Source organism: Numida meleagris, chromosome 5 (genome assembly GCF_002078875.1).
Source record: "Numida meleagris isolate 19003 breed g44 Domestic line chromosome 5, NumMel1.0, whole genome shotgun sequence".
Taxonomy (NCBI): domain Eukaryota; kingdom Metazoa; phylum Chordata; class Aves; order Galliformes; family Numididae; genus Numida; species Numida meleagris.
In genome coordinates, this window is record NC_034413.1 from 55898670 (window position 1) to 55926476 (window position 27807).

A 27807-nucleotide genomic window follows, 5' to 3' on the forward strand; every position below is an offset into this window, starting at 1 on the left:
TACCAAAGGGACTGCAGTCAGTGTTAAAGCTGAACACTTGAGTTTACCCCACAGTTGTGTCAGTGGCTCCTTGCATCCTCTGAGAGATGGCACCGCAGCTAAGAGCTGTTTTCAGGAAAAAGAAAGGCAGTCAAACTTTTCTCCTGATGTGAAAGCTGCAATCAGCAGTCCTTTCTTTGTTTCTTTTTTCTTTTTTGAGAAAAGGGAAACAGTGGAGTACTTCTTAATCCTTACAAAAGTACAGGGGAAAACTAGCAGTAAACTTTGAAACATAGAGAAATGTTATGAAGGACCATGTAAATACTTGCAGTGGAGCAGGCAGGGAGAGCAGTGGTGCTCAGTTAGGTTTTCCTGGTGTCCAGCACTTCCAGAAGTCATTACTTCCTGCGGTGTGAGATGCTGCCCTTATGACTTACATAGGTGTTACTACAGGCACCTAACAAGCTGCTGAGCAGCAGGGTGGGACCTCTCCGTGGCAGGTCAAGGGAAACCCTTGTGTTGCACTTGTGCGGTGTTTCTCTGCTACCTTGTTCTTTGCCAGTGCCTCTGCAGTAGTTGTCTGGAGATGCGATGCATTAGGCATTTCAGAAAAGAAAAACATTTGCAAACCAAGCAGGAAGTATAAAATATCTAAACTGGTCAATTGTGTAAAGCATAAATTATGTAGCTGAAAAAGATGAGTTCCGGGGGTTGTCTGGATTCAGTCTTGGCAATGAGGTGTTACCAGACTGGCTTCTTTTCTGGAGGGCATTTTGTGCCGTGCCCCCTTTCCTTCTGCTGGCGCTGCTGGCTGTGGTGAGATGGGCGCTGGCTGCCAGAGGCAGATTAAGATTTAGGAATGTAGCAGAAAGGGCCGGGGCCAACTGCCTGTACACTCCCATCCACTTCTTCAAAGAGCACAGCAGGAGAGGCAGGAATAGGCTGGAGGGTTACCGCACCGTGCTACATACTAAATACTGGCACAGCAAAGTGTTGGCTTTGCCAAAAAGAAGATATGTTTTGTTCTTTGAAATAGCATAGAGGGGTGCAGACTAACAATGCTGCCGCAGTTCTGCTATGGTACACTGCCCATATGGGACCCGCAGTCACAGACAAAGGGATGTGAATACGAATTGACTCCCTCGTACATGGTCAGGCGCAAAGTTCTTCAATTTATTTCTTAACTTCAATAAACAGAAAATGACATAGCGGATCCCATGTCAGCCAAAAGAGCCATCTGTGGTCTAACCCTGTGACAAACAGTGTAGCAATAATTCAAGTGCCACCAACAGTGTGGAGTTTGCCAAAAAAGCAGATGCTTCTTTTGACATGCATCTTCAGTGCTGTGCTGTCTGTGTCCTGTAATTGCTGTCTGTGGAGGGAAGGTGGGTAGGCTCTCCAGATGAGCAGAATGCTGAAATCACATTTTTTGGGTGGGAAAGGGGAATTTGGATTATTTTTTTCTTTAGGGGAAAAAAATGTAAAAAAGGCTGAAATGAAAAACTGTAAAGTTCATCTGTGTGCCTCATGAAGCCTGTGATGCTTTGTGAGACAATATTTATGAGAGCTTAATAGAAATCCGTATTACATGTAATATGGAAGAACAGTAAAAAAAATACTTCAGGAAAGTGCTGTTTTGTTTTTTGTTTTTTTTTTCCCCTGCAGAATTTTTAGTTTTCAAATGAGAATATTTTTTCTCTGTATTCTCTTAAAGGAGGAGAGGTTGGTGAGACATGCTTGTTACTGTGCTGCCAGTAGTACAGCTATTCAAGCAGCTCTCTGGATAGGCCCACGTTATCTCCATGTCTGTAGCATGTTGCTCTTCTAATGCCGTACTTGGAATGCAGATGGCAACTTTGTGAGATACGGAGTTAGCTGGCCAGCCACTGAGATGAGATGCTGGATGGCATCCTGAATTGCTGAGAAATGGGAGTGGCTTCATGAATGTTGCATATTTACTGCTTCCGTTTATGAAACTATGAATGTAATTACCTATGCCCATAAAAAAATATGCATCTTAACATGTCGTAAGCATAGATACTTGACAGCGGTAAGTTTTGGATTAAGTTGAAAATTGTCCATGGCCCCATTTGTTGGCAGTGAAGGCAGAAGTTCTGGCTAGATGATGGCACAAAAGATGAATGAGATTGCAGCTGAGCTGGGGATCTGCCTTAGTGCAGGAGCCTGAGCTATGCAATAAATGAAGTATGGTGAAGGGATAATGCGTATTATTTATTTTCAGTTCTCAGTGCAATCATTTCTAGGTATACTGAATAGGAATGAATTGCCTTAATCTTTCTTTGGGATTTTTGATTATAGGAGATATTGGTCTGTTTTTAATTCTTCTTTCTGGAAAAAAAAAAAAAGAATAGAAATATCGTACTATCATAAGCAGTATTTTCTGTCATGAGGAACTGCTATGCTTTCTGATCTTCAATACTGTGTAGGGCAGATTTGCTCACTAAGAAGTGGTTAAAAACAAAAAAGGTGAGGATGTACCGTGCATTTAAGGGCTGGGAGGAAGAGGAAGTGGTGGGATCAGCGGTGCCTCTCAGTGCCTTTTGCTCTGCTTCTTCCCCTCCCTGGGCAGTGCGAGCTGAGCAGCTGATGAGCACTTCGCTCGTGCCTCTCCCCTGCCTGTGCCGCCCTTTCTGCTGCAGAGTGCGTTAGGAAGGATCTGCTGATCTAGGCAATATCTCCTTTTCTCGCTGATGAAAAATATCATGTGGGACAGTGTCAGAGGTCCCAGTCAAGATCTATATATATTTACTGCTTCTACCTTACCCACTAAGCTGGTTATCCTGGCAGCGAAGAAAATTAGATTGTTTTGATGATGTGATCTGTTTTTGACAGATCTTTTCTGTCTGCTTTTTTTTCTCATTCTATTATCTTCCAGATTCTTGTAAACTGATTGTTTAATAATCTGTTCCAGAATATTTCCGGGAATTGAAGCTTGGCCGACTGCTGTGAAATTCCCTGGGTCCTCCTCTTCCTCTTTAAAAAATAAAAAAAAAAATTGCAAGACATTAGATAGCTGACAGAGAAGTGAAACTAGTTATGGAGTTCTATATGTGCCAGCTGCAGTTTGGCTCTTTTTTTTTTTTTTTTCCATGTCCTGGGAATTCAACTGCTTTCATGAAGCAGAACAACTGCCTGAAAATTTGTTCTTTTTGCTTGATATTAATCTGCTTTGGGCAGTTTTTAAATGGTGGCAGTGAGTAGGAGTTTCCTGTTCTGTGAACATGTAAGGAAAGTTGTGCACACAGTGAGAAGGGACTGCTGTGAGCATGCAGTGTAGGGATGTCTAAAACTCTTACGCTATCAGCTCTTAAGATACCCAGTTGTCGGAGGAATGTGCAAATGCCTGATTTCTGCACCTTTTCCCTTCTGCCCTTTAGGTGTTGCCCTCAATGCTCTGAGCACCCCTCTATGTGCTTACCTCTGGCATTTCATAGCATATGTTGCAGGATTTTATACCCTGCTTATAAGGTGTACCAGTAAGTGTGTATTGCAAGGGAGGAATTATTTTTGTTATTTGCATTTGGTGCCATGTGCTGGACTTTCAGAACCTTGCATGAACCCACTGGTGCGTGAGTTAAGCCTCTATAAAGGGATGTGTTTTCTTCTAATTGCAGCGTGATTCCTCAGCCTGGAACAGAAACTTCAACATAGTCTATGGATTCAGTACTGTTTTCTGTCTGGATCCTGAGCAAAAGCCTTGGCTGGTTGCACTGAAGGAAGCAGGTCTCTGTATTTACTGGAGTCAAGAAGGAAGTTGGCAGGGAATTCTTCTATGTCTATTGCTCAATGAAGGGCTACATGTTTTTCTGTCCAGTAGATCTCAGTACCAACCTCTCTTTTTTTTGGGTACTACAGCATCTTGACTTTCTCCTGTTGTTTTAATGAGATTAACTGTTGACTTGCTCCAGCCTGTTCAGGTGGCAGAAACTAAAACTCAAATATTTTGCTTTAAATATGTCTATCGTGTTGGCACAGCTAGGGCATGGTACCAACATATTGTTCCAGGGAATCCAAGTCTAAAGCAGAGAGACAAGGATGCTGTGATTCATGATGAGCAAGCAGAAGGAAGAAGTACTAATAGCTTCTGCAGAGGAACAAGGGCTTAGCCAGTTCAGCACTGCCTTCTTGCTCCTTTGTGACAACTTTTGTGCAGCAGCACAGCTGGTTTCCTGGATCCATGGCCCTTTATTCTTCTCTGGATGAGGGGAGTCAGTCAGTGGAGCACTTAAAAATCCCAGATGGGATGAGCTTGATAGAGGAGCTTTGAAGCTTTCCCATTATCGCTGAGAAGAGCTACCTGAGCCAGGAGGAGCTCCTCCTGCCTCGTCTGCTCTATTATTGCAGCTTCTCCTGCCTTCTCCAAGTTAGAGCTCCTTTTTTATTAAGCATAATAATAATAATAGAAAAATCATTCTTGTAGGAAAAGAACCTACTGGGTGGAATTAGCGTGGGTTTTGTCACATATTTCAGTGTTGTTATGATTATGCTCCCACTTTTTCAAGTGTCTTCATAAAAAAGAAATATGTGGCTTAGGAGCTTTGCTTGTTTCCTTACTGGCAGGAGACTGCTGTTCTATCAAACTTTAGTGAGTGTAATTTAAATAGTATTAGTTCCAGCTCTCTAAAACGATGAGAAGGTGGCATTTTGTAACAAGCTGAGCTGGAGTGACACCTTCCATTGTTGGTAATCGCTGCTTTCTGGTGAGAAATTTAGTCCCTCTCTGTTACTGTGACCGGTGGCTTGTCCTCAAACTGTCCAGAGCAAAAAGAAGCAAAAAGCTGTCAGTGGGGAGAGGGCTTGGGGTAGCAGCAGGACAGCGTAGGGCTGAAATTGTTAGGAGCCTCTGAGCTGTGACTAAAGGTTTGTGCCGAACTGTCTCATTTTGTTAATAGAACCACTCTCCATAAACCACTTTTTGCATGGAGGTGAAGAAAAGCACCTATTCACTCCTGCACTTCTGTATTTCAAGGAAAAGCCTCCCAAATTACTCAGAAAAAAAGCACATTGGCTACTTCCCTGCGTTTTGACAGAAAGTTTTCTGGTTCTTACTGTCAAGATAGTTCAGATTAGTTAAAACGTAATTGACCAGAGAAGAGAGAAAATATTAATTAAAAGGAAAAATCAAAATGAAAATGACTCCTTGTTCAAACTGGATTTCCTTTTGGAGATGCGCTATCCATCTTTGTCTTTGGTTTCTTTATATTGTCATTCAGTATGGAAAATATTGTCTGTACTTAGACAAACAATTTCTGCGGGACTTGGCTTTAGTCTGATTTTTAAGTACTTGCTTCTCAGCCTTTTTCTTGCTGTCTGTCTTTATCGGAGTGCCAACTGTAATACTTCGGGCTCAATTCTTTCACGCCAAAATATGGAAGGTTTGGAGAGGGTTATTTATTTATTTATTTTTGAGAAACCCAGGGCTGGGTCTCCAGGTGTTTCTGGGCTGCCTGTGAAGTTTCATAACAGGGAGAGTCATTGCTTGATGCCAGCCTCCACCCACGGAGCCCTGCCTCTTCCCAACCCCTGCTTGTTCCTTGTAGCTGCAGCACCAGCAGCCATCTTTGCTGTGTAAAGGGAGATGGAGCAGGTTTGGATCTGGGGCGTGCAATTAGCTCTGTGCTATCACGAGACACAGCATCCATGGTCTTAGCTTTGTGCAGTAAACCAGCCCTTGCTGGAATAGTCCTGTTGGCTCTTACAGCGTCACTGAGATTGGGTTCTTCATTTGCTCAGAGTGAACTTAGGATCAGGCTGAAAGGAGGAAGAGGGGGCAGGTCCCAGGGTTTTTTCTCCCCAAAAAGTTCTCAGTGGGACTCTGGAGGACAAAACTTCTGAGATTCTCTCTACATTTTTTACTGGCTTAATCCTGAAAATGCTTAGAAAGCAGCTGACTTGCTGCATCTTTGTGACAAGTGCTGACAGACTGAAGAACAACAGTCAGAGAACCTACCCTAAGGGAGGAGATGTGAGTGCAGACAGCAGCAGCAGATCATTCTATTCCTACTGGTTGACTCATGTCCATTGAGAATAGGACTTGGGGAGGCCTCCAGAAGTTTTGCTTGCCGGAACATTTCAGACACAATGATGGAAAATGTGAAATGGAATGGTGTAGGACACTCAAAACGGCATCCCTGCTACAGCTGTCAGTTTGCAGGCTGAAGCTGAGTGGTCAAGGTTTAATGATTCCTGATCCAAAGGAAATTGATAAAGCAACTGCCTTCACCACAGAGCAGTTGTTCCTGTTGAACATTTGGATTTCTTCCTGCAGTTCAGGACATTGTTTCATTCCAGACAACGTCTGATTTCCGAAGATGCTTAAGTGTGACAGTGTTTTGCTTCCCTAGATGTGATTTTCTATCTTCCTGAGCCCAGGCTTTCATTGTACATGTAAAGTTCATAAATAAATGAATTCACCTCCTAGCTTAATCCATAATTTTTCCATATTTGTGTCCTTTAGTAACTTATACAACCATTGCACACATCCAAAAAAATTTGAAGTGATTTTAAATCAATGCCAGTTACTGAAGGTACTGTTTCAAAATACTGGTTAGTGAAACGAGGGGGGGCTGAGCATAGGAGGGCAGGGAAAGCAGGTACTTGAGGAGGGTGAGCAGGTACTTGAGGTGCAGTCAGCTGAACAATGCTGGGCAAACACCAGTGGCGAGGTTTTGAAACTACGAGGTGATCCAAGTTGAAGTTCAGGCTAAATCGGGTGGTTAATACAAGCTGTAATTTATGGTTTGAGTTAGAGTAGATGTGTGAGAACTAGCTCTGTTGGTAAGTCACAGTATTTTTCTCATCAGGAATTTTCGCTGTGCGAAGGAAGTTGTAATTAAATGCTAGCATGTTATATAACTCCATAGATGGGCTTTTATAACACCAAGATACAGACTTAAATGAATTGCTACCATAATAACTGCACTCTGTTGTGGGACAGTGGTTATCCGGGTCCATATCTTCTGCTTGTTAGGGTTTCCTTTGACTTTTGTAGTCTGAAAGCCGCAGGGATCAGCGTCGCTCAGCTCCTAGGTCCAAGGAATTTCTCAGGGTTGTTCCTCTTTGTTTGGGTTGGGTGGTTTTTTTGTGTGTGTTTTTCCTGTTGACAATAAGAAGATTCTTCTCCTTGGCGGATGAAATCCTGCTCTGACTCATTTCCAGTCCTTAAGCACGGAACGGTTTATAAGACAGACAAGAATGGCTCATATAAAGATGAGTACATTCTCCAGCTGGTTTTCCACACTGTGTCTTCTGATCGTTCCCATTTTGCTTCTCTGCGCAGAGCAGCAGGCAGCTGCCCTTAGCACGGGGCCCTCCCCAGGGAGCGAGCGTTTCCCTTCCCACCCGTACCCCCGGGTACAGCGCTGCAGTGGGGCTGGAGTGGCCGGGGGCCTCAGGGCGATAACAGCTGGCGATGCTGGCTGCAGCCGGGGGAGCTCACGCTGTGGTGCACTGGGCTTTTCACTTAGGTGTTGGGTGAGCATGGTGGGAAAGATGCTGCAGTGGTGAGAGAATGGCCTGGCTGCCTTCGGGAGTGAACCTGAGGAAGAAATGGGAAACCTGCGTGGCGAGGTTGTTTGTTACGAGCAGGAACATTGTCTCAAGGAAAAGGGACTGATACGCTTCTTCCTGCTCTGTTCCCGTTCAGTGTTTTAAGATGCAGTGAACAATTAAAAACAATGTTTTTGCTTATGTTACATTATTGCAAACCGTTGTGAAGTCCATGTGATAAAATCTTAAGAGCCGCTTTAGTTATAAGTTAGCAACAGGCTGCAGTTTGTGCAACAAACTTTTACAAAGCCTGCGCTCAGTTTTGTAAAGCTTTCAGTCAGTGTTCGTGAAAGCTCTTTCCAAACAAACAACCCCAACGCTTGGCCAGGTCTCCACAGCAGAACATCTTGCCAGCGAGCGCTGTATTAGCCAGGGGTGTGGAAAAAAGTCATGCATCCTCACTGACATCGCTGTGCTGGCACCAGCCCAGGCGGGGATGCAGCTGTGGTGGTGGAGGAGAGCTCTATCGACTCAGCTTGTGCCACTGGGAGGTGATGCAACTGAGCCTGCAGAGCTGCTCTGCTGGCACAGGGCTGGGCTGAGACTCGCTGCAGCTGGGCGGGGAGACACAAACTGCCCTGAACCGAGAGGGACGTCTGACTGTCTTCAGAAACAGAGCACAAGGTGAAGCTTCAGCGTAAAAAGCATGTTTGAGCTGTGTGGCTTTCAGGAGTCGCTGGCCCTTTGGTAGCTGCCTGTGCTCACTGGGCTGCAGGGTTTTGCAAGCTGCAAAAGTGTGCCAAACATCTGTGTTTTGCGAAGCCTTTTAGGGCTGATAAAGGTGTGGGTTTGTGTGGAAGAAGTCAAAAACCTTCTGTCTGTAAACTTCGGAAGACAACTGTAATCACATTTACATTCCCGTGGTGTTTGGATGTAACCACTAGCATAGAGCATCTTCGTGTTTAAACAGAAGTTTAAATTTCTCAGAACACAGTGTTTATATCTTGCAGGAAGGGAGATTTAGGATTGCTGCTCTCCGCACACACGCATGCTCGCTTTCCTCTCTTGCTTTTGGCAAAGTGGGGACAGCGCTGTGTGGAACTGCAGCTTCACAGGGGAGCAAACCAAAGCCTTGAAGGGCAAAACACTGCAAGAAGTGAAAACCGAACTGAAGGTGCTGCAGAACGGAATAGAGGCTCTGGTAGTAATTACCAGTTAGCACTGCGACTGATCCGTGCGTGCTCGCTTCTCTGGGGGCTGTGTAGGTGTGCGTGCGGGGCGGTGTGCGTGGCGGAGCCGTGGCGCTGGGTGCTGCGTGCCTATGTGAGCGGCTGTAGGAGCAGCGGCACCGCGCCACTTCTCTGCTCTGTCATTCTGCATTGCTTTAATCCAACAAGTAGTTGCCTGGTGTTACAGGAAGCAGAGCACTCTGACGGCCTGACTCGTGCTGCTGTAGTTAGTATCCGTCAATGTTTCCATTACAAACTTGGAGGGAGGGTTTTATCTTTTTCCCATTTTAAAGCAAGCCTGGAAGAAATTCCATATCAGCTTTTCAGCTTGGAGTATAAATCTTTTGAAAGAGAGTTGTTGTTACTAAAAGTCTTAATTAACAAAACCAAACCAAACCAACCAACCAACCAACCAAAAAAAAAGGATTACTGCTAATCAGTTTGGAAATTTTAAATGATTGTGAATATATTTCGTTCTTTTTAGTCATTTTTAGCTCGGTTCTATTAGGCAACAACATCATTTCTCCATATCAGTGTTGATTTTGCATTGAGCATGTGTTGCAGTTTGCTGTTCCAGGCTATTATTGCTGCATAATAAGCTTTGCAATGAACTGAATTAGAAGATTTCAAAACCTTCCCAGGGAAACATGAAAAAGAAACACGCAATTAAGCTGAAGTATCTGATGGAAGGCCTCTCTGCTTTTCTTCCACTCCCAATTTCATTCTGATTTCCCAAGGTTATCTCCCAAATGGTTTCACTTTCGTGTGCTGAGGCTGTAGTTCCCTGAGCCCTTGGAAGCGAGGCGAGCTGCAGTCCCATCCTGTGTGCATGCATGGCTCCCCGCCTGTGGCAGCCTGAGCCGCACCTACCCACTGTGGTCAACCAGAGCAGGGAGGATAATTCTTCAGTTCAGGCTATGGCCACACAAGTGCTTGTGCAACTCCACAGAGGAGGGTGGCACAGGGGGCGGGGACAAGGGATTCTACGCTTACACACTTGTGTTTCAATTTGTATTCCTCTTCTTTTTCTTTCTTTTTTTCCCTTTTTTCCCCCCCTCTGCCTAACCTCTGCATCTCAAAGGAGGTTCTTTGCTCTGAGCTTTCTGAGCTGCAGAGGATGAGACTTTTGCAGGAAGGGGGCTGCATGCAGTGAATTCTTTTTGCCAGTGAAAACCTTGTGTATGAGACTTACCTGCAGCCTGAGCTCTAATATTCCAGTATTTCTCTCTTACAACACTGTAGACCTGGTTTTAGTACTCTTTGTACCGTGACCTCCATACTGTTGCTAAAGGAAAAGTTAAGGCTGCTCTACTGCAGATTTCCACATGGGCATTTTTAAGTTCCACTGGGGTCTGATTTTAAGAACAACTGCATTAGATATCCTGACAACTATCTGAAGTGGTTTTGTGCTTATCTCCTTCTGAAACTTTGATTGTTTGGAATTATATAGACTTTTTCTTGAGATTCTTGAAATAACACAAATACTGAGATCAACGGCAGTAATTCTACAGAGATGCACAACTAAAGTCTAGACTTTAAGCTGCCGGTGCTCCCTCTCTATCTTAAAAAGAAATAAAATTGCATCACGTGAAGTACTAAAAGCCAGCAGAGGGACAAAAGAGGTTTCTTATTGTTTTTGTATTTCTGAATAGATGAAGGAAAGACCATAATGCTCACGTCTGCCACAATAACCCTTTACTATGTGGAACAGTCTGAAGGAAATAACCTTAGTTTGTGCCTGTTAGAACAACCTCTCTTGCTTATTTTCACATCAGATGCCACAACAAAGATGAAATCCTATGAGCAACATTCGGTAGAGCTTATACGTAACTTAAATCAGTGTCATGCGCTGAGCGTGCTTCAGCTGGGTATGTTGGACATGCCTGTAGATCCTGTCCCAAACCCGGTGCGAAAGCAGGTTTAGAATCCAGGAGTGACTACTGCAGCTCTAACACAGTGCTCTGAATGGTGACCAGGCTGCTGTAGACTGAGATAATGTGCATGCTGCGATTGCTCTCTGCAGTTCACTCTAACGCCCTTTTTCCTTTGCAGCAGTCCATTGTACCAGCCCACCCAATGGCTCCTCCTAGTCCCAGCACCACCAGCAGTAATAACAACAGTAGTAGCAGCAGCAACTCAGGATGGGATCAATTAAGTAAAACAAACCTTTACATCAGAGCACTGCCTCCAAACACCACTGATCAGGACCTGGTAAAATTATGCCAACCGTAAGTACTATACTTAAATACAGATTACAAAATCATACCTTATAAGTTTATAGTAGGGATGCTAAATGAGTGTTTGGATTATAAGGGGAGAAAAACTGATTGATTATTATTATTTTTAATAAAACTCCACATCCTGTAGTATGATGGCAAGTTTCAGCTTCCGTGGAAATGAGTAGGAAAAGTGTTTTTGGCAGTTTGGAGAAGCAAAGGAAGTTTAAATGTGATGGTGAACAGAAGCAATCTATTGCTTGAGCAAAAGTTGTGGCCACCCGAACTGCTGCCTAATGCTGTTGATATGACAGATAAATGAAAATTAACACCTGAGCATGAAACCTGCTATTAAGAACTTGCAATAGAACTTCTCCTCTGTTCACTGCTAAAATAATCTGTTGTTATAAACTCCTCAAGCAATTGTTCATATCACTGTAAATTATAATGTGCATTTGAAAGCTTATCCTAGTTTCAGACTAACTTACGTTGGCTGTATATTACCGTACAAGTACATTTCTGATTTCAAAAAGTGGATCTGGATGAGAATACTTCCTGGTGCCTGGAGATCCAGGGAGACTTGGCTTTGCACGAGGTTTTTAGGCAGTGTTGTTAACATGAGATTTTTGCTTGTGTGAGTTTTGGGTTTGATTTTTCATCTTTACAGCAGCACACGCCTTTGAGTTACTTTTAAATATGGGTCAGATGTCTGGAGATTGTGTGCAGTTATGTTGCGTATATACTGTTTAAAATCATCTTAAATGTTTTACTGACTTTTTAAATCACTTTGCAATTCTGAAATGCATAGTGCACTTTCTGGATCATTTTGAAATCAATATTTGTGCAGTGCTACCTCTAAGTAAACATCCAGGTCCATTCTGAATGAATGAAGAATCATTGGGATTTGTACATAACACCACTGTCTGAAACTCTCTGACTAATACAATTTTCTGTATAGCAGATAAGGAACTATGATATGTAAAAGTATGTGCCTAGGATCACAACGCAAGTTAGCAAAATAGCCAGGGAAACCTGCAAGTCTTGGATCCCAGCTTACACGAGATGCATTTGGTCTTTAATATTGCAAAAAATCTGTTATATAATTTATCGAGAATAATTTATTTTTTGCTTTTTCAAACAAAAAACATCAGTAATCCTAGTATTATAGTAAAGGCAACTTGCTATCATGTCTTAAAAATATTTCCATTTGGTCGTTTTGCCAACAGTAAATGCAATTCATATTATCCATAATTTATCTGACTTTGAAGGGATTTGTTGATAAAGTATATATTTTTACAGCTTCCCATGTGATCGTGGCCTCTTGTCACTTGAATTTTAGTTTGTTACAATTTTTTTTTTTTTTTTAAACAGGAGTGGATTTTCCCCTCCCATCTTTCTCTCTTGAAGTAATGAAAAGGCTTTGGGCTGTGCACTTGGGGCAAAGTTAGGAGGTTATTTTGCACTGGAGCCACTCAGTAACTACTATTGTGCAGTGGTTACTCCTGAATCTCTCTCTGAAGACATCTAAGAGATGTCACTGATATGGATGAACATCCTAGGAAAACATGTTCAGTGCTTTTCTGTCATTAGTCCTTTGCCTCTTGGATAGCCAATGATTCTGCTTTTTTTTGTTGTTGTTGTCATTCAATACATAGTTCTAGTTGGAACAGCGTGAATTTTACAAATAAAAAAAAAAGGCAAGAATTGCATTTGTGCAGTTACAAAATGAATTCTGAAGTGAATTTAAGCACTCTGAAGGTCATCGCTTTTCTTCCTGTGAGATGCTTTTCACGTAAACGTCTGACTTGGGGGGAAAGGAAGCCCTGTCTCAACATCTCCATTTCTGCTGAGGAACCAAGTGAGATAGCCAGACAATTTAGGCTTGGAACATATTTCCAAAATCTGGGTAACCTGTTAAGAGTCTGGGACTCCTCTGCCAGCAGAGCCCCTTAGCAAATGGGTGGATGTTTCAGTAAGACAGAAGTGGCTGCACTCTCTCTTCACAGAAACTCACCACTTTTTTAGACTGTGGAAAGTTTCACATGCAAAATTGTTCTTTCCTACAAACCTGCCTAAACCTCCAGGGCACAGAGAGCAAAACAATTCCTGAAAGTGGACCTGGTAATATCCAGCAGTCTCACTGGAATAACCTTTCTGCTTGAGATGCTTATAATTTTTGAAAACTTTGTGAAGTAACTTGAAAAGAACTTTTTTCTATGCATATCACTGAAGAGAGATGCAGATATGTTCTGTGGTGCTGGAAATAGATTATATTATTTATAAATTATGCACATTTTTCTTTTTTAAATCAATATCAGATTATTCATATAAAGGAAAGGAAAAAGTTGATGTTTTTAAAATAATCATTTGAGGAATATTTGTGGAGTGCATTCATTTACTTTTTGTTTGATAAATAACATTTTCAGTTTAGTTTTGTGCATTTCTGTACAATGTATTCTGACAAAATATAGTGTTGAATTATCAGATAACAGTGAGAATGCGAAACTAATTGTTCACTTTCATTGCTTAAGCTGAGGTAGTACAAAATAAATGAAGAATATAACTATGGACACAGAGGTCAATGAAGAAACTGCTGCTTACTCCAGATCTCTGAAATATATTCCTTTCCTCTTTTCAGGTTTTACTGAGAGGCTGTGGGGGTAATTTTAGCTTGCTTTCCCCATATGGTTGGGATCATGGTGCCCTAAGAGAGTGCCCACCTTGATGCTGAGCTAACTATGGGGAATGGTTGGAATTGCTCTGCACATGCTCTGCAGACAGGGCAGTCTGGCTGGCTGGCCAGCAGCAGCTGTCTGTGGATGTACAGAAAAGGATCACTGGCTTTGCTTTCTGTCTTTTGGTTGTCAAACAAGATGGAAAAACACCTGTGGGCTGAGGAAATTATGGTTGAAGAACGTCATTATCACTACAAATGCCAGATCTGCACAGATTTTCCCTCTCATCGTCATGGACTTGTCATGCACTGCACTGAAAAGTTATTTTCAGTGATGATTATTGCAGACTTTCAGTAAAGTCACCCAGAATACAATGTAGACAAATCTGCAGAGTTCTTGTGTATGTGGGTCTGGCCACACAGAGACTCCGATTTCCTGGGGTCAATATGCGTGCTGTAGTTCCTGCGCACTACAGCTAGCATTGCTAATTTTGGCCATGTTTATATTTGGGGTAATTGTTTCTGGTGAATCACTAGAGAAACCTCTGATCAAATTAGAGAAGCGTTGGGCCTACGTTCCCGTTGTAACGCAGCTGTGCAGTGCTAATGGTTGCAGTTAACAAAGTGTGGAGCGGCACTCTGCTGAGGCCTACCTGCAGGTCTGCTTGCCACTTTCACCTGTGTCGTTCTTTTTGGTGCTGTAAGGTGAAGCTTTCTTCTCTTTTCCAAGAGCTATGACATTGCAGTGAAGGCCTACCTGGGAGCACAGCCATTTCCAGGCAGCATTACTGCTTTGTGTGGGCAACGAAGCCGCCACATTTCTGAATAGCACATTCGGCCTCAAGCCTGCTGCTCCTGTTCTGCATGGGGAAAACACATTTCGTCATAGCAGTCATGCCAGAAGCAGAATAAGATAGGTGTTGTGTTTGCTGCAGGAATGTCACAACCGCCCTGATTATGAGGGGACAATGCCTGAGTCACCCCATCTGTGGGTGCTCGCCATTAGTGATGTGAGGACAGGCAAAGCAAGCAGCACAGCGGCCCACAGATACGTTTCCTCTGTGGGAGGCTGGATGGGAAAGATGGGCTGAAGGGAAGGACAAGAGCAGAGGAAGGAGAGGTGGGAGTAGCAGCCTGCGGGGAAAGCCTGCAGGAAGCTGCCTGACCTCAGCAGTGGCTGTGGGTGCGGAGTGATTTCAGCAGCCACTTGCTCTGCTCCCCTCTCCCCACCCAACTCTGTGGCGCAGTTTCTTTTCCCAAACGACGGGGTCTGTGCTGAGCGAGCCTGCCATGCCTGCTGCTTTCACGGGGCTGCCAGAGCAGCGGGCAGTACCGGCGTGGTGCACCTTGTCCAGCTGCTGGACAATATATAAATTCATTATTTAGGCTTTACTTGTACATTCCTACTCATTGACCATGGGAAATTATTTCTTGTAGCTTACTTAATATCTGGATCTGTATTAAAAAAAAAAAAAAAGTGAGATAAAATTCATTCTGCTTCCTTCACTGAAGTCACTGAGACTACTTATGTGATTAGGGACTTAAGTGACTGGGTCTTAGGAGACCCAGCCAGTAACCTGTAGCTGGCTCTGGCACGTTTTCTAGGTGCTTTCCAGACACTGTGCTTTGCTGTGTATGACCTCTGTGCCCAAGCTGCATGATTCCAAAGCCATGGGGGCTTTCCACTTTCTTAGTTATGATTTACTTACTGGCCTGCAGCATGTCATCTCTGTGGTGCTTCGTGTTTTCAGAGACCTCCTTTTGTGCCATTCGCGTGGTTACATCAGATGATGCAGCATGCCTTCCTCCTTCTGACAACCCCCAGTCCCAGGCTGAGATTTCAAGCTCTGAGTTTCAGCCCAGGTTCCGCCTGTTCAGTTCAGCGTGAGTTGTTGAGCTGGCCCAGCCTCTGGGCTGCTCCCTTCCAGGCGGTTTGCTTGTGCTCTGTTGCTTCTATTGAGCTGTTTGTCATCTATATATTTTTTTGAAATCTGTTTTAGCTCTGGACAGTTTCACTTAGACCTTCCCCCTTAAATTATTGCTGGATGATTATAATGTAGATATTTAATAGGATTACAATTAGGAAAGCAGCTGCTTTAAGGTAACAAAGTTAGTGATATAATTACCACAACAGACCATTGGTCTATGCCGAGGCAGTCAGAACATAAAACCAGATCCTTGTGGTGGCTGCCTTTGCTTTTTGTGCATTGGGAAATTATACATCTAGCTGAAAGAGCATTTAAGGACTCTTTCCTAAATATTCAGCGTAATGAACACAGGCATAAGTATAACAAATGGCAGGCTGACGGCCGTTTTGAAGTATTGAGTCACATGTGCTATCCAGTAGTGTTTCCACAGCATGGGAACTTTTTTTTTTTTTTAATAGTTGCATACTCCAATGTTTCCCTGTTTTGGGGCAAGAGCATCTAAGAATTGCTTCAGTTCCTTTTTCTTACTAAAATATTTTTTGGTCAAGTCATGTGACAGCCATTAGTGTATTAACATTTCCACATTCCATGCTTCTCATGTAATTGTGACCTCTCCCTGTGCTGCCATTTCCCATCTCCTTCAAACAAGTTCAGTGCTGAGAAGTTGTGAACTAGAGCTCAACATCTACTGTGGCAGGGAGCTGTCGTCACAGCAGTCAGTTAAGAGCAAGAAATCTACTAAATTTTCTCCGTGTGTCTCATTAGAAATCAGACAGGGCTGGCCTTTAGAAAGCAATCCAACAATCTTGTGTGTTTAACTCCTTTAAGGGAGTGGTCTTGGCAGGTGACTGCTGCTCAGTTCACTGTTTGAGAGGTCTGTAGCACATGATTACAACTCCTTTAGAGAGATAGTGCAGGGCAGGGGAAGCTGACTTGAAGCTTTCAAGCCCAACCTCTCAATTTCTTAAAGTATTTTCTTTTCGTTCCTTTCTCCTCTATTCCCATTTTTTTTCCTTGTATTTTTCTTTCATGAGTTGTATGTCAGGTGCAGTGAAATACTGAGTTCATAATTATGTGGAATGATATGTCATATAATTGTGATACATCTGTCCCTGATACAGTTCCTTCGGATATCAGTTTTAGCACCACTTCTGCTGGAAGAGGAGCCCGTCTGTTGTTCTTACTTTGAGTGCAAAGGAGTCCCCTGCAAATGAGTTCCTTTACAGCCTTATGTACGCTTTAATGTTTTAAGTAGCATTATTGCAAGCATCTCTGAATAAATAACACCCAGTTTACAGAATATCATTTGGTTGTAGGAGGGGGTGAATTCTTTACAGATCATGTGCTGCTGAGTTGTTAATGTTCGGCTCTGAGCTGTGTGCTAAAAGCATCATCATTTGCTTTTTTCCTTCTTCAAGGACTGTGACATGATTTGGGTTTTGCTCAGTTTGTGCAGTCTGCAGGAGAATTCCTTGAACTGTAATTTTTAAACTAGTTTTGCTCTTTGGAACAATCATATCACAGAGGATGGCAGAGGTGTGTTGCCCAGCCCACAGTGGGGCAGGAGCTCTGTGTGTGACGCTGCCATCTGCCGTGTGGGTGCAGATGCTCAGCTGATGAGCTTTTAATAGGTTGGTGTCAAAAGGAAGTACCCCCTTCCTGTTGCAGAGATGAAATAGCATTGGTTTTGCCTCCTCTTCACCCACTAGCTGTGATGTAGAGGCTGCAGAGCTTGGTGCTGTCAGGGCTTGACTTCCACAGCCAGGGGCGAGGCGTCGGCACACTGTGCCGTGGGAGCTGTGCTTGGCTGTGGAGGTGATGGTGGGTGGGAGCAGTAATTTCCTCCATTTTTCAGCAGCTGCCTTCAGCAGTCATGCTACAAAGCAGCTAGGCTGGCATGATGCTAAGGATCTCCGTCTTTCTGTCTTCCCCTGAATTTGCCCTTTAACGAGACAGAAATAAAAATCAGCTAGCTTTGTATTCACGGTGAAATGAAACCCATGCTGAAATCCACTCCAAGGAGTTCCAGGGTGAGCTTTTTTTTTTCTTTTTTCTTTTTTCTTTTTTTTCTTTTTCAGAACAATAATACCTTCTTCTAGACTATCATCACAAGTAATCTAATTTGTGAGGGGAGGGATTGTAATTGAGGGAAAAAAACAAGTTATCTTTCGAAGTCCTACCCTCTGGATGTATAAAATCTCTTGAGATCTCTTGAATTCCAAAGAAATTTGATAGTTTTAATTTTCTCTTTACTTTTTATGATCAAACTTGAAGTTTAAGCAAAGATTAAAGTTTTTGTAACGCAGCATTGCATGCAGTGGCAATAGCTTAGCAGTGAGCAGCTGTTCCCCTCTGCAACTCCTAAATGCAAGGAGTGGCTCCAAGTGCACATAGCCGCCCTCCAGCCGCAGAGGCAGGGACCCAGCGATTGCACAAGCCCGTCTCCCCCAGGAGCTGAGAGCTTGCTTGCAGCGTGGGGCCGGAGAGGAGGTGATCCCATGGAATTTCCTCTAGGAAGTGGGGGCGAGGGGAGGGGAAGGAATGCTTCAGCCACAGCTGCTTGTAAAAGGAGCGCTAGGAAAACAGATCTGCAAAAGTTACCACCGTGGAAGATCTCTAGCTGGGAAACAAAAAGCTGATTTGGTAGTGTAGGGCCTGTAAAATGTGTAAGCATTTGCAAGTCTGCAGGTATTTGTTCTACAGAGATGCGACCCTTGTTCGCTATCGCAGTGCCGCGGGAAAAAAAAGCTCTGTGGCAGCTGCTGGAATGCCTTTGATCAGGGTCCCAGTCCCAGTTCCCCCCTGTGGCAGGGGCCCATCTCAGATGGGAGGTGATAGCACTGCAGTTGTTCATCAGAATAACCAGTAATTCAAGAATGTTTCCAAGGGGGTTGCTTAGTTTCAGTGGACGACTGGAAGCATTAACAAGCACTAATATGTTCTTTAGTGGGTCCCATCAGGTGGATACCAAACACTGTCTCTTGCTAAAGATGACTGAGACGGGAGTCTCACTCAGCTTAGAGCCCGGGTTTGTTCTGCTCCAGCATGCTGACGTGAAATTTTCCTTTTCCTTGGAACAGCATCGAGGCTGAAAGTACAGTCTGTATTTGCAAACCGATTTTTGTTCCTGATGTCTCATATCTCATGCAGTTTCATATAACTTAGAAATCTCGTGAAGTCTGGCTGCTTGCTAAAGGTTCCTTCTGCTGAGCTCTGGGTTACGTAATGTTAACTCCTTGGAAGGAAAAAATGAGCCAGCTGAGGCTGACACAATATAAGACCAGCCTTTTGTTTTGGTAACCTCTCAACCATTTCCCCCCACACACTGGTACCAAACCGCATTTAGGGTTCAAAAAGTAACAATCTCAGATTGCATGAAATGCAGATAATAAACATCTGTATTTTACCTATGGAATGAAAGCAGCAGTAGGTAAACAAGTCATTTCAGATCTGCTACATCCAACAAAACTTTTAAGTGAGGAAATCAGTGTTTACCCTTGAAACAAACAAACCGATGAACAAACATGCCAAAATGTTAGACCCAGATCCTTGATTGTTTCCACACAACTTCTAAAATTCTGTACTTGTTTTCACATCCAACAAATGTCTGCTGACTCAGTTCAGTTTGAAGGGTGCCTTCCCCAGGACTCAAACTAGAAGACAAAATTTTTGAAGGGCTGCTGGGAGAAGAATTAACATTTCATCAGTTAGATATGTAATCTTTGCAGAGGGATGTGCAGAATCTGGGAAAAGAGTCAAATTTTAATTTGGATGTTGATAATGTTATGATACATGGAAATGGAGGAAGAAGCACCAATGAGAACACACAAAGAGAAGACTTTGATTTGGGGTCTGTTTTGACACTGCTCCTAGTACAAATATTCCACTTGCAGTAACCTGTGTGGGCCGAGTTAATCATTAACAGAACCAATTTCAGTAGAAGTGTGTTCAAATTCATACTCCTGTTCTACCCTTTAATTTCCGTTTCTTCTCTCGCTCACTTTAAATCTTTATTTTTTTCTTTTCCTCAGAAGAGGTAAAATTTGGAATCTGTTGCTTTGCTGCCCCAAGAAAAATCCCCCAAGATAAAAATTGTGCCCTATTTCACTTAATGATTTGGCTATTAACATAATAATTACATTAATTGATTATTTGATTAATTGAGATACTAATTTATATTTTCTGCTACTGTCAGAGGAAAAATGAGCCCAAAATTCTATGTTTGTTTTTCTGAGTTCTGTGCAGGTGTGCAATTGCACATACTGCCTTTAAAAGACAGAGTAGTGGGTTGCTGTTTTTGACTAGGAGAACATGGTTCACTTATACCTTATACGTGATCAGTATTTCCAATCCCAGTGCTGCTTTTTGGTTCAGATGCACTCACTAACAAGCTTTGGGAAGTCCATCAGAACATCAACAGTTGTTCTGGAGCTTTAATAAGGATTTTTTTCTGTAGTGCCTGAGTGAATGCAGTAGTGAAATAAGTGTTCTGGTAATAGAAGATATAAGACCTTGCTTCATACAAAGAAACGAATACTGGATAAATCTGAAATATTTTATTTGCCAACCCTAGATGTCAGAAATAAAATTACTTAAACCGTAGGAAAGCCGAGCCACTTCTGGCTTTGAGGATGCTGCTGATGTGGGAACTTAAGAGCTTTTGGAGTCTGGAAACCAGCAGAATCTTGCACTTCAGGACACAGTTCTACTTATTTATTATTTGTTTGTTTATTTAGCACGTATATGAAATTGCCAAAGAACTGTTTCTCGCTGCTTTCGTTTTGTGTTAACGAACCTCATGTAGAACAGAAAGCTTACATACGCCTACAAGACAGCAGAGAGCTTAATTTCTGTTTATTTCAGTGTGCTCACAAAGACGTAATCCTAGAAAGCACCAGGCACCTGCAGGAGCCCACAGCTCCCACTGCCAGTATTAGGATTTAAAACCACTTAGCACTCCATAGCTCAGACTCAGTATTTGTTTGACAGCAGAAGGCTGAGATTTTCAGCTGCACAATTGCAATGTGCCAGATAAACTCCATGCTCCCTGGCTTGTTCTTTTTTTTTTTTTTTTCCCATCTTCTTTTGACCTGTAGCTGTACAGTACCTCAGAGCAGGAACCTCCCCTGAATAACGTGGCTGAGCAATGGAAGAGCTGCTTGGTGGAGACAAGAGACTTGCCCTGCAAAGCCTGTGGGCATCAGCCTAGCAGGGTGTCCTGAGCAGCTGACAGAGCATTGTCTGTTTCCTTCTCCACATTGCTGTTTGTAGATCTGAAAAGAAGTGTTTGTAAATTGCCTGCATGTTGTTTCTCAGATTTTTTTTTTTATTCAGCACTCCATGTTTGATGTTTGGTTTTGATGTGTTGCAGAATGGTAGTAGGCTTTATCTGGTCTTTATTATTAAGGTTTTTTCATTTGTTGCTGAAGGTTTATTTGCTGTATTTTGAAGATCTCAAATACCGGGAGGGAAAATATTCATCGCTGTTCCTTTTTCCAAGTGACAGTCACAGCTTACAGGGCTTTCATGTTGCAGTACAGGGGTACTTAGTATGTGAGAGACCATTAGCCATGACTGCCATTGAAAGCTATTTATCGTCATACCATGGCCACAGCAGGAACGTACTCTTTACTGTGCGAATGAGGATCAATTCTTTTTGAACGTTTTCCAAATATTCAGAGCTATGACATTACAAAAATACACAGTCATCTGTCCCGGTCTTCTGTTTCTTCCCAAATGAATTGCATGTTACTTTGTTTCATAAGAAATTATAAAGGCTTTTCCACTCATTTCATTAATTGGTTATACGGTTAAATATTTCTTAATTCTCTTAGAAGTGTAGGAGACTTGCGCTGAATTATATGGTTTTGCAGATACTATGAAATATTTTGGAAAACTGGTTGCCTCAAGGAAGAGGGGTCAGCTCTATCTGTCGCTTATCAAGTCTTTCCCATCTACCACTTGAGTTGAGGTTGCCATGGTGGCCTAAGCTTACTGTTCTGGACAACTGAATTCGGTAGAATTAATAAGATGCAACAGGTTTGTAGGTTTTGGTAGATCGCTGGCCCAAATTGTTAAGATATTCTTGGGTAGATAGCCAGAGAAAGAAAGGTTTTTGAGTCTGATTCCTTTTTTGATAGAATGGAAAAATTCTGTTTTTCTCCTCTTAAGTTGCCATTTAATCACTAAATTGCACGCTGAAGCAAAGATGCGAAGCAGACTCTGTTGATCTAAATCAGTATGGAACATGGGACTGGTGCTTCATTTTGGTGGATTTTTGGTCTTTTGTATTGAAGATTTTACTTAAAATTTACCGATTGAGAGATGATGTCTGTATTCTCAAGCCAGAGTCCTCCACCTGAACTCATTTGGGTCCAGAACCCTCCCTCCTTCACCTATTTGGAATCCACGGTTGTAGCTGAAACCTAAGCAAGATGCTGCTTTAAAGGGTAACTGGTTGCTGACCAGTATAGGTTTTGAAGTAATGTTAATTTCTTTATTTTTTTTTAATCCCGTGAGGTAATTTTATTAGAAGTAAAACAGAATATGTTGAAATATATTGTAGTGAACTAAGATGCTTAATTTTTTGAAATTGACCCGCGGTGTACTTTGCAAAGTGCCGGTAAAAAATACTTCTGAAAAGGGGATCCACTGCTGTTTGTATATGAGATCTCACCGCAGAAAATCTAGTTAATTTTTTTTTCTTTTGCCATGGAGAAGGAGAAATCAGTTTCTGTTTCTCTGGATGAAAATTAATGAGTTCCTGTGACAGAAGACATCTTAGTGCCCTGAGGGCGTTGTAGCTTTGTTCTCCCTTTTGCGGTAGTTGGCGTGCCTCTTTGTCTTTCCCTAAGTGAAGGGAGGGGAAGGAAGGCATCTTCGAGGGCAGTGGAAAGAGTGAATTGTTGTAATTTTGCCTTGTAATCCAGAAGGAGTATTTCGGAGGGCAGTGTTTTCTTCCGTTTGCTGGTGTCCTTTCCAGACCTCCATTTTGTTCAGCGTGACAGAATTTGCTGGAACTTTAATTGTTCCTCAGGGATTTAGCTGGATTTGTGTTTGGGTCTGGGTCACTGGTCTTCTGCCTTCCTCAGGATCTTGTAGTTGTCTTCTGCCCGTCCTTGTGCCAGAGACATTTGATAACTCCTGAGCACAGCTTTTGCAGGGATGAGGAAATGTGAGGCTGTTTCTCTCAAGCTGCTTTCCTGTCACTGAGGTCAGCGTTTGGTTCTCTGTGTTTTGGCATGCAGCTCCTTGACATACAGCACCATACGTACCATGTAGTATGTTACAGGCAAGGTCTCGGTCCTTGCCTATTAATAATTAATTTGCTTCCAAAAAACCTCCCCGTTGACTGAAAGATGCGTGAATTTGTAGTTTCTTCCTTTCACACTGATTTGGTTTCATGTTGAGGGTGTGGATTCTTTTAATCCCAAGGATAATTAAGAGAAACAAAGTATCATTAAATTTCTGCAGTCTGAGTCACTCTGGGTCTGTGAGTTCATCTCCCTGGCCTTCCCACACAGCATTTCCGATCTGCAGCCAGCCCAGGGTGTGCAGGAAAGGCTGTAAACTGACCTAGATACTCTTTAACTCTTAACTAAGGGGTGGATTTGTGATGCTGGATACAGCCATTGCCTGGTAGCATTCTCCATCCTTTCTGGGAAAGAGATGTATTCATTACATTGTCCTGCTTTTGAGTGGTTTTCATCAAAAATAATTTAAGATTTCTATTTGGACTGATTTAAACCTCTTGTTTAGATAAATTGATCAGGAAATTAGTAAAATGAACTATTTTAGAATCTGAAGTATAATCATTGATTGATTATTGAGATTCGTAATTGAGATTCATCTTCAGGTAGAAGTTATGTGTTTGTGCAGTACTTCATCACTTCAAAGAAAAAAGATCATTCTGCTTTCCTCTTACAGGCAAAGGAGTGGTCATCTCATACTCTTAAAATATAAAAGAAAAAAGATCTGCATAGGTTGGCAAAGCCCAGAAGCACAGTGACCGTGCCATATGAACTACCTTTTTGTCCTGTGTTAGAAAGTTGTCATGGTACATGTCATACAGAATTGACTTCACTGACTTCGGGCTTGTCCATTAGCTTGTGCTAGTGCACTGGGTGGGTGATTTTTCCTGGCTCTGTATCAGAGTGTGTTTTTTGGTGTTCTGGGTTTGTGAAACTGTCCTGCCTGTTCCTTTCAAGCAATATTGAATCTGTGTCTTACTCTCCTATCCAAGCTTGCACTTGGGACAGCTAACTGCATGATAGCAGTTTCCTCTAAGTCCAGTTGGGCCCTAGTGTGGATTCCCCCATGCACAGCTACCTGTGGGTTGAGTTCTCCCCACCCAGCCAGCATTAACCTCCCTTGTCTGTCTTCCTCACAGTGAAACTCAAACCCATTCGTCCAAGGGCTCCCCAGTGCATACTGGCCGAAGTGGGACGCTCGATTTACCCTTCCATGGTGGTGTTTGACACAGTCATTAAATGAAAAAAAAAATAAAAATCACTAGAGACAGGAGTCTGGGGGATCACATTAGTTTCAGCCAGCTCAGGCATATTCTACATGACAGTCTGGTAATGCAGAGTGTGCTGTGTCTGTACATCTGCCTGCAGCTTGCAAGGAAGAGTAGGCTGAATGTGTGGTAGTTCCAGAAGACTTCAGTTGTACTTGGCTAGCTACTACAGTGATGGGATCAGAACAGGTTAATGGTGTTGTTAAAGAAAATGGTATTTTTAAGCTACCAAAAGCAAATTTCCAGATAAGTATCTATTACATTCTCTTTGCAAAACTGCAGAAATCAAGCTCTGCCTCCTGCTTGCTTCAATCAACATTCAAAAGACTGAAGCAGTGTGAAACTGAGGAAGTGTCACTGAATGTGACCTGATGTATCAGCCGCAAAGGTTGCACTTTAGATTTTGTGTTACTGCTTGTGATTGCTCATGTATCTCAAATTTGGCAACAGATGGATAGCATTTTCTTAATGCATAACACTCTTGTGTCTCTATCTCAGCACTTAATACTACTGCAGACATCTTTTCAACAGAGCCATGCGGCTATAATCAATAATACGCGAGCTGATGTTTCCGCTCAATAACATACAGCCACTTAAATGCCCTTCTGAAGTATTTTGACCCCTGGAGGAAGCTACTTTAGTCCAGCCATTTTCCCTATTGAAATGAAGATATTTGCTATTCAGCACAGCTGGGACTGGAGAGTAGAGAAACATATTCAAATAGGGATCAAACCTACGTGCTATGCTATTAAGGGGGCAAGGCCTCTAGAAGGTCTAGCAGTGATTTTGAATAATTTGTCCATTTAGTGCCATTTTAGTATGATTGACATTAAGTTACCAGAAATTAAAGATCAGATTCTAATATTAATTTTACAGTTGCTTCATAATTAGATGTTAATTCCAGTATTGAATAGCTGTTGAAAGCAGGATGTTATTATGAGTATTTCATAAAAGAAGCACTGTTCAAATGCAGTTCTGTGGGCCTAGAAGTTACTTGAACGTATTTAAGTGTTTTGGTTTTTTTTTCTCTTCTGCCCTCCAGAAAGGAGAGGGGCAGTCAGCACTTCCCAAGATTGGGTGATAAATCAGTGCAAGATGCAGTCACGAACAAATAGATATCTTTGTGTAGAGGATATTTTAATCCAGCGGCTTGGTTTGTGCTGTTGTTTTTATGTCATCTTAGTACTACCAAAACAGAACATATTAAAAAAAAAAAAAAATGGGCATTATTCCAGTGACCAAGCATTTTCTCTACAAGATAAATGCAACAACACGCATTGTGGGTGCACATATACGTAGTATGCAGTTATATGTGTATCTATATGTGATTTATATAATACATGAAGTAGTTTGTTGTTGTTTGGAGCTGATGAGTTGGTCAAGGCATAGGAAATGAAATGTGGCTGAAAGGGCCCGTGTGATTTGGCAGTCCCCAGTCTCACAGCTTTGAAGTCTTGGCCTGCTTATTCTTTGGAGCATTGCATATTTACGTGGAAGCTATAAGATCTGTTTAGCGACCTTTCCTAGACGTGATATTAATAGGCAAGAATAAATTAAATAGTAATCTTCTGCAGATATGCAGGCTTGTAGCATTAATAGGTGTCTATCTGTTTATCCAGATAGGAGGTAGTCTAATACTGCCTTGGATTGTAGCCAGAATAACACCTTTTGATTGATACTGTTCTGATTAAAAGGGAAAAGTACTGGTAAGTGATGATAAATTTTATCTTCCCTTTGTCTTTTCCCTCATTCCCTTCCACATGAGAAAGTAATATACTTAGGAAAAAAAAACAACAAAATAAAATAAAGGACAATGCATTATATGCTGGGAATGAGTGAGTTTGGCTTGCTTGGGTGGAGGAGGAAGAGGAATTAAAACAGAGGGGGGGGAAAAGAAAGTCTTCAGGTATGCAATGTAGAGACTAATTTATGCTCCAAACCTGATCTGTACTGCTTAGCACAGGCAAGAGAAAGGAGTTATAAATTATGAATAACAAGAACTGCTCTCTTATGTCTTCTTAGTTTTATTCTTTCAAGCTGTTAGTGTAGGCTCTGCAAAATTGGTGAGGCTGGAATTTGCCAAGATTTATGCCTGGGTGTAGAAATACTGCCTTACTTTTAGATTAAAGCAGCTAGCAGTGGTAAATCAATACATGGAAGCCTGCAGAGCTGCCATGAGCTTGGCTCATAAATACACATTAGCATTTATCTGTAGTTTAATTTCTCATCTTCCCAAATCATTGTCTTGATTAGTGATCATTTCTCACTAATGAGAAAAAAAAAGGGGGAGATAAAAGGAATTTCCAGACTGTAGAAATAATATTCTGGACTTGTAATTTAAGCATTTTCAGAACTTTATTATTTTGCTTGCAAATGAATTACGATTTTCAAAAACCCTGAAATCTTTCATGCTCTCATGGCTGTGTGAAACTTTATGCTTTCTCATTGTTTTTTAAATTCTTCCTGTGAGTCACATGAGCTATGGTAATTTATTGTCAAATAGTATTTTTTTTTCAGTTTTTGATGGGGGTCTGTATAAAATGTGGGGTTTTCTCAGTATTTTGCTGTTTATCCAGACATACTTGTGTCTGTTCTGTAGCGTTAAGATGTGACACCAATATTTGCGTTCTTAAAATGACACAGCTTTGTTCTTCTATCTTCTAGCTGTAAGAAGCGGTGACCCCTTCCCTTGTCAGTAGATTTAGATGCAAAGTGCTGCAAACTGCCCTAGAAAATTTCAATTATTCTGTGTTTTATTTAAGTAAGAATGACTGTGTAGTCCTGACAAGTGGATTAACTGAGAATTCCAGAGTCTTTAATTATTTCTTTTTTCTTTTTTTTTTTTTTTTAAATAAGGATTCTCCAAAGCTTTTTCTGCTAAACTGGTGACTGAATGGTGTAGACTGGGAAGTGCAGGCTGCTTTGTGAGGCAGGATGCAAGGGGCAGACATCTTGACTTTTTTCCTGCTGATGTACTATCTGCCAGTCATTTATTGCATGAATGTCTTAATGGGTTAATTAATTTAAGATAGTTCTGGGCCTTGTTTCTGATAGTCTGCTGATTAACTGAATCATTTTTGTATTAAAAATCCTGTTTGGTGTTTTACGGCAAAGCATTCTATTCTAATTTCACTGTAAGAGGACTTTGTATCTATCACAATGTACTGTGGTAGAAGTAGCATAGCATTAGTTTAGTTTCTAAGTCATTCGATCTAATAATAATTTACACACATCATTTCATATTCTATCCCTCTGTAAAATATTTTCTTTGAGAAACAATGCCCCATAATTTATTAAAAGAAAAAAAAAACAACAAATGGCAGTTGTTGTCTTGCACTAATTTGATCTTTAAGCTCAGTAGCATGTTGGCAGGAAATAATGTTTTTAGGGCCATCCATCTATGCAAAAAGATGTTTGAAAGCTGAATGTGAGTCTATGAAGTTCACACTTTTCAAAAAATTTCACGTGTAAGTCCTACCGTAGGTAAATGGAAAAGCTCCTAAACATGGAGGCAAAAAGAAGGGTGAAAGTACTTAGTGCTAAGCTATCAATTTCACAAACCACAGAGATGATGACAAACATAATTTCCTCTTCTTAAAGAACAGGTGCTTTGATTAATGCATTAGTGTGATTTTTTCCTCCCCCTTCAGTTTAGGAGATAGAAAGCTATGGTTACTTAGACAATATTTGCACTTCAAAGTGTGTCAAAGAGGCAAATCCGTTTGTGTTTCTGATAGGTTATTTATCCTGCTTA

The 27807-nt window shown here is 41.9% G+C and overlaps 1 protein-coding gene across 3 annotated transcripts in view; it reads left to right on the forward strand.

Moving 5' to 3' along the window:
* The window catches only part of RBMS1 (RNA binding motif single stranded interacting protein 1), a 138960-nt gene that overhangs the window by 65282 nt on the left and 45871 nt on the right, over positions 1-27807 (forward strand). For all 3 annotated transcript variants that reach the window (XM_021397677.1, XM_021397678.1, XM_021397679.1), the window contains exon 2: positions 10770-10945. In XM_021397677.1, coding sequence (XP_021253352.1) covers positions 10770-10945 — 176 coding nt within the window. The remainder of the gene's footprint in view (positions 1-10769; positions 10946-27807) is intronic.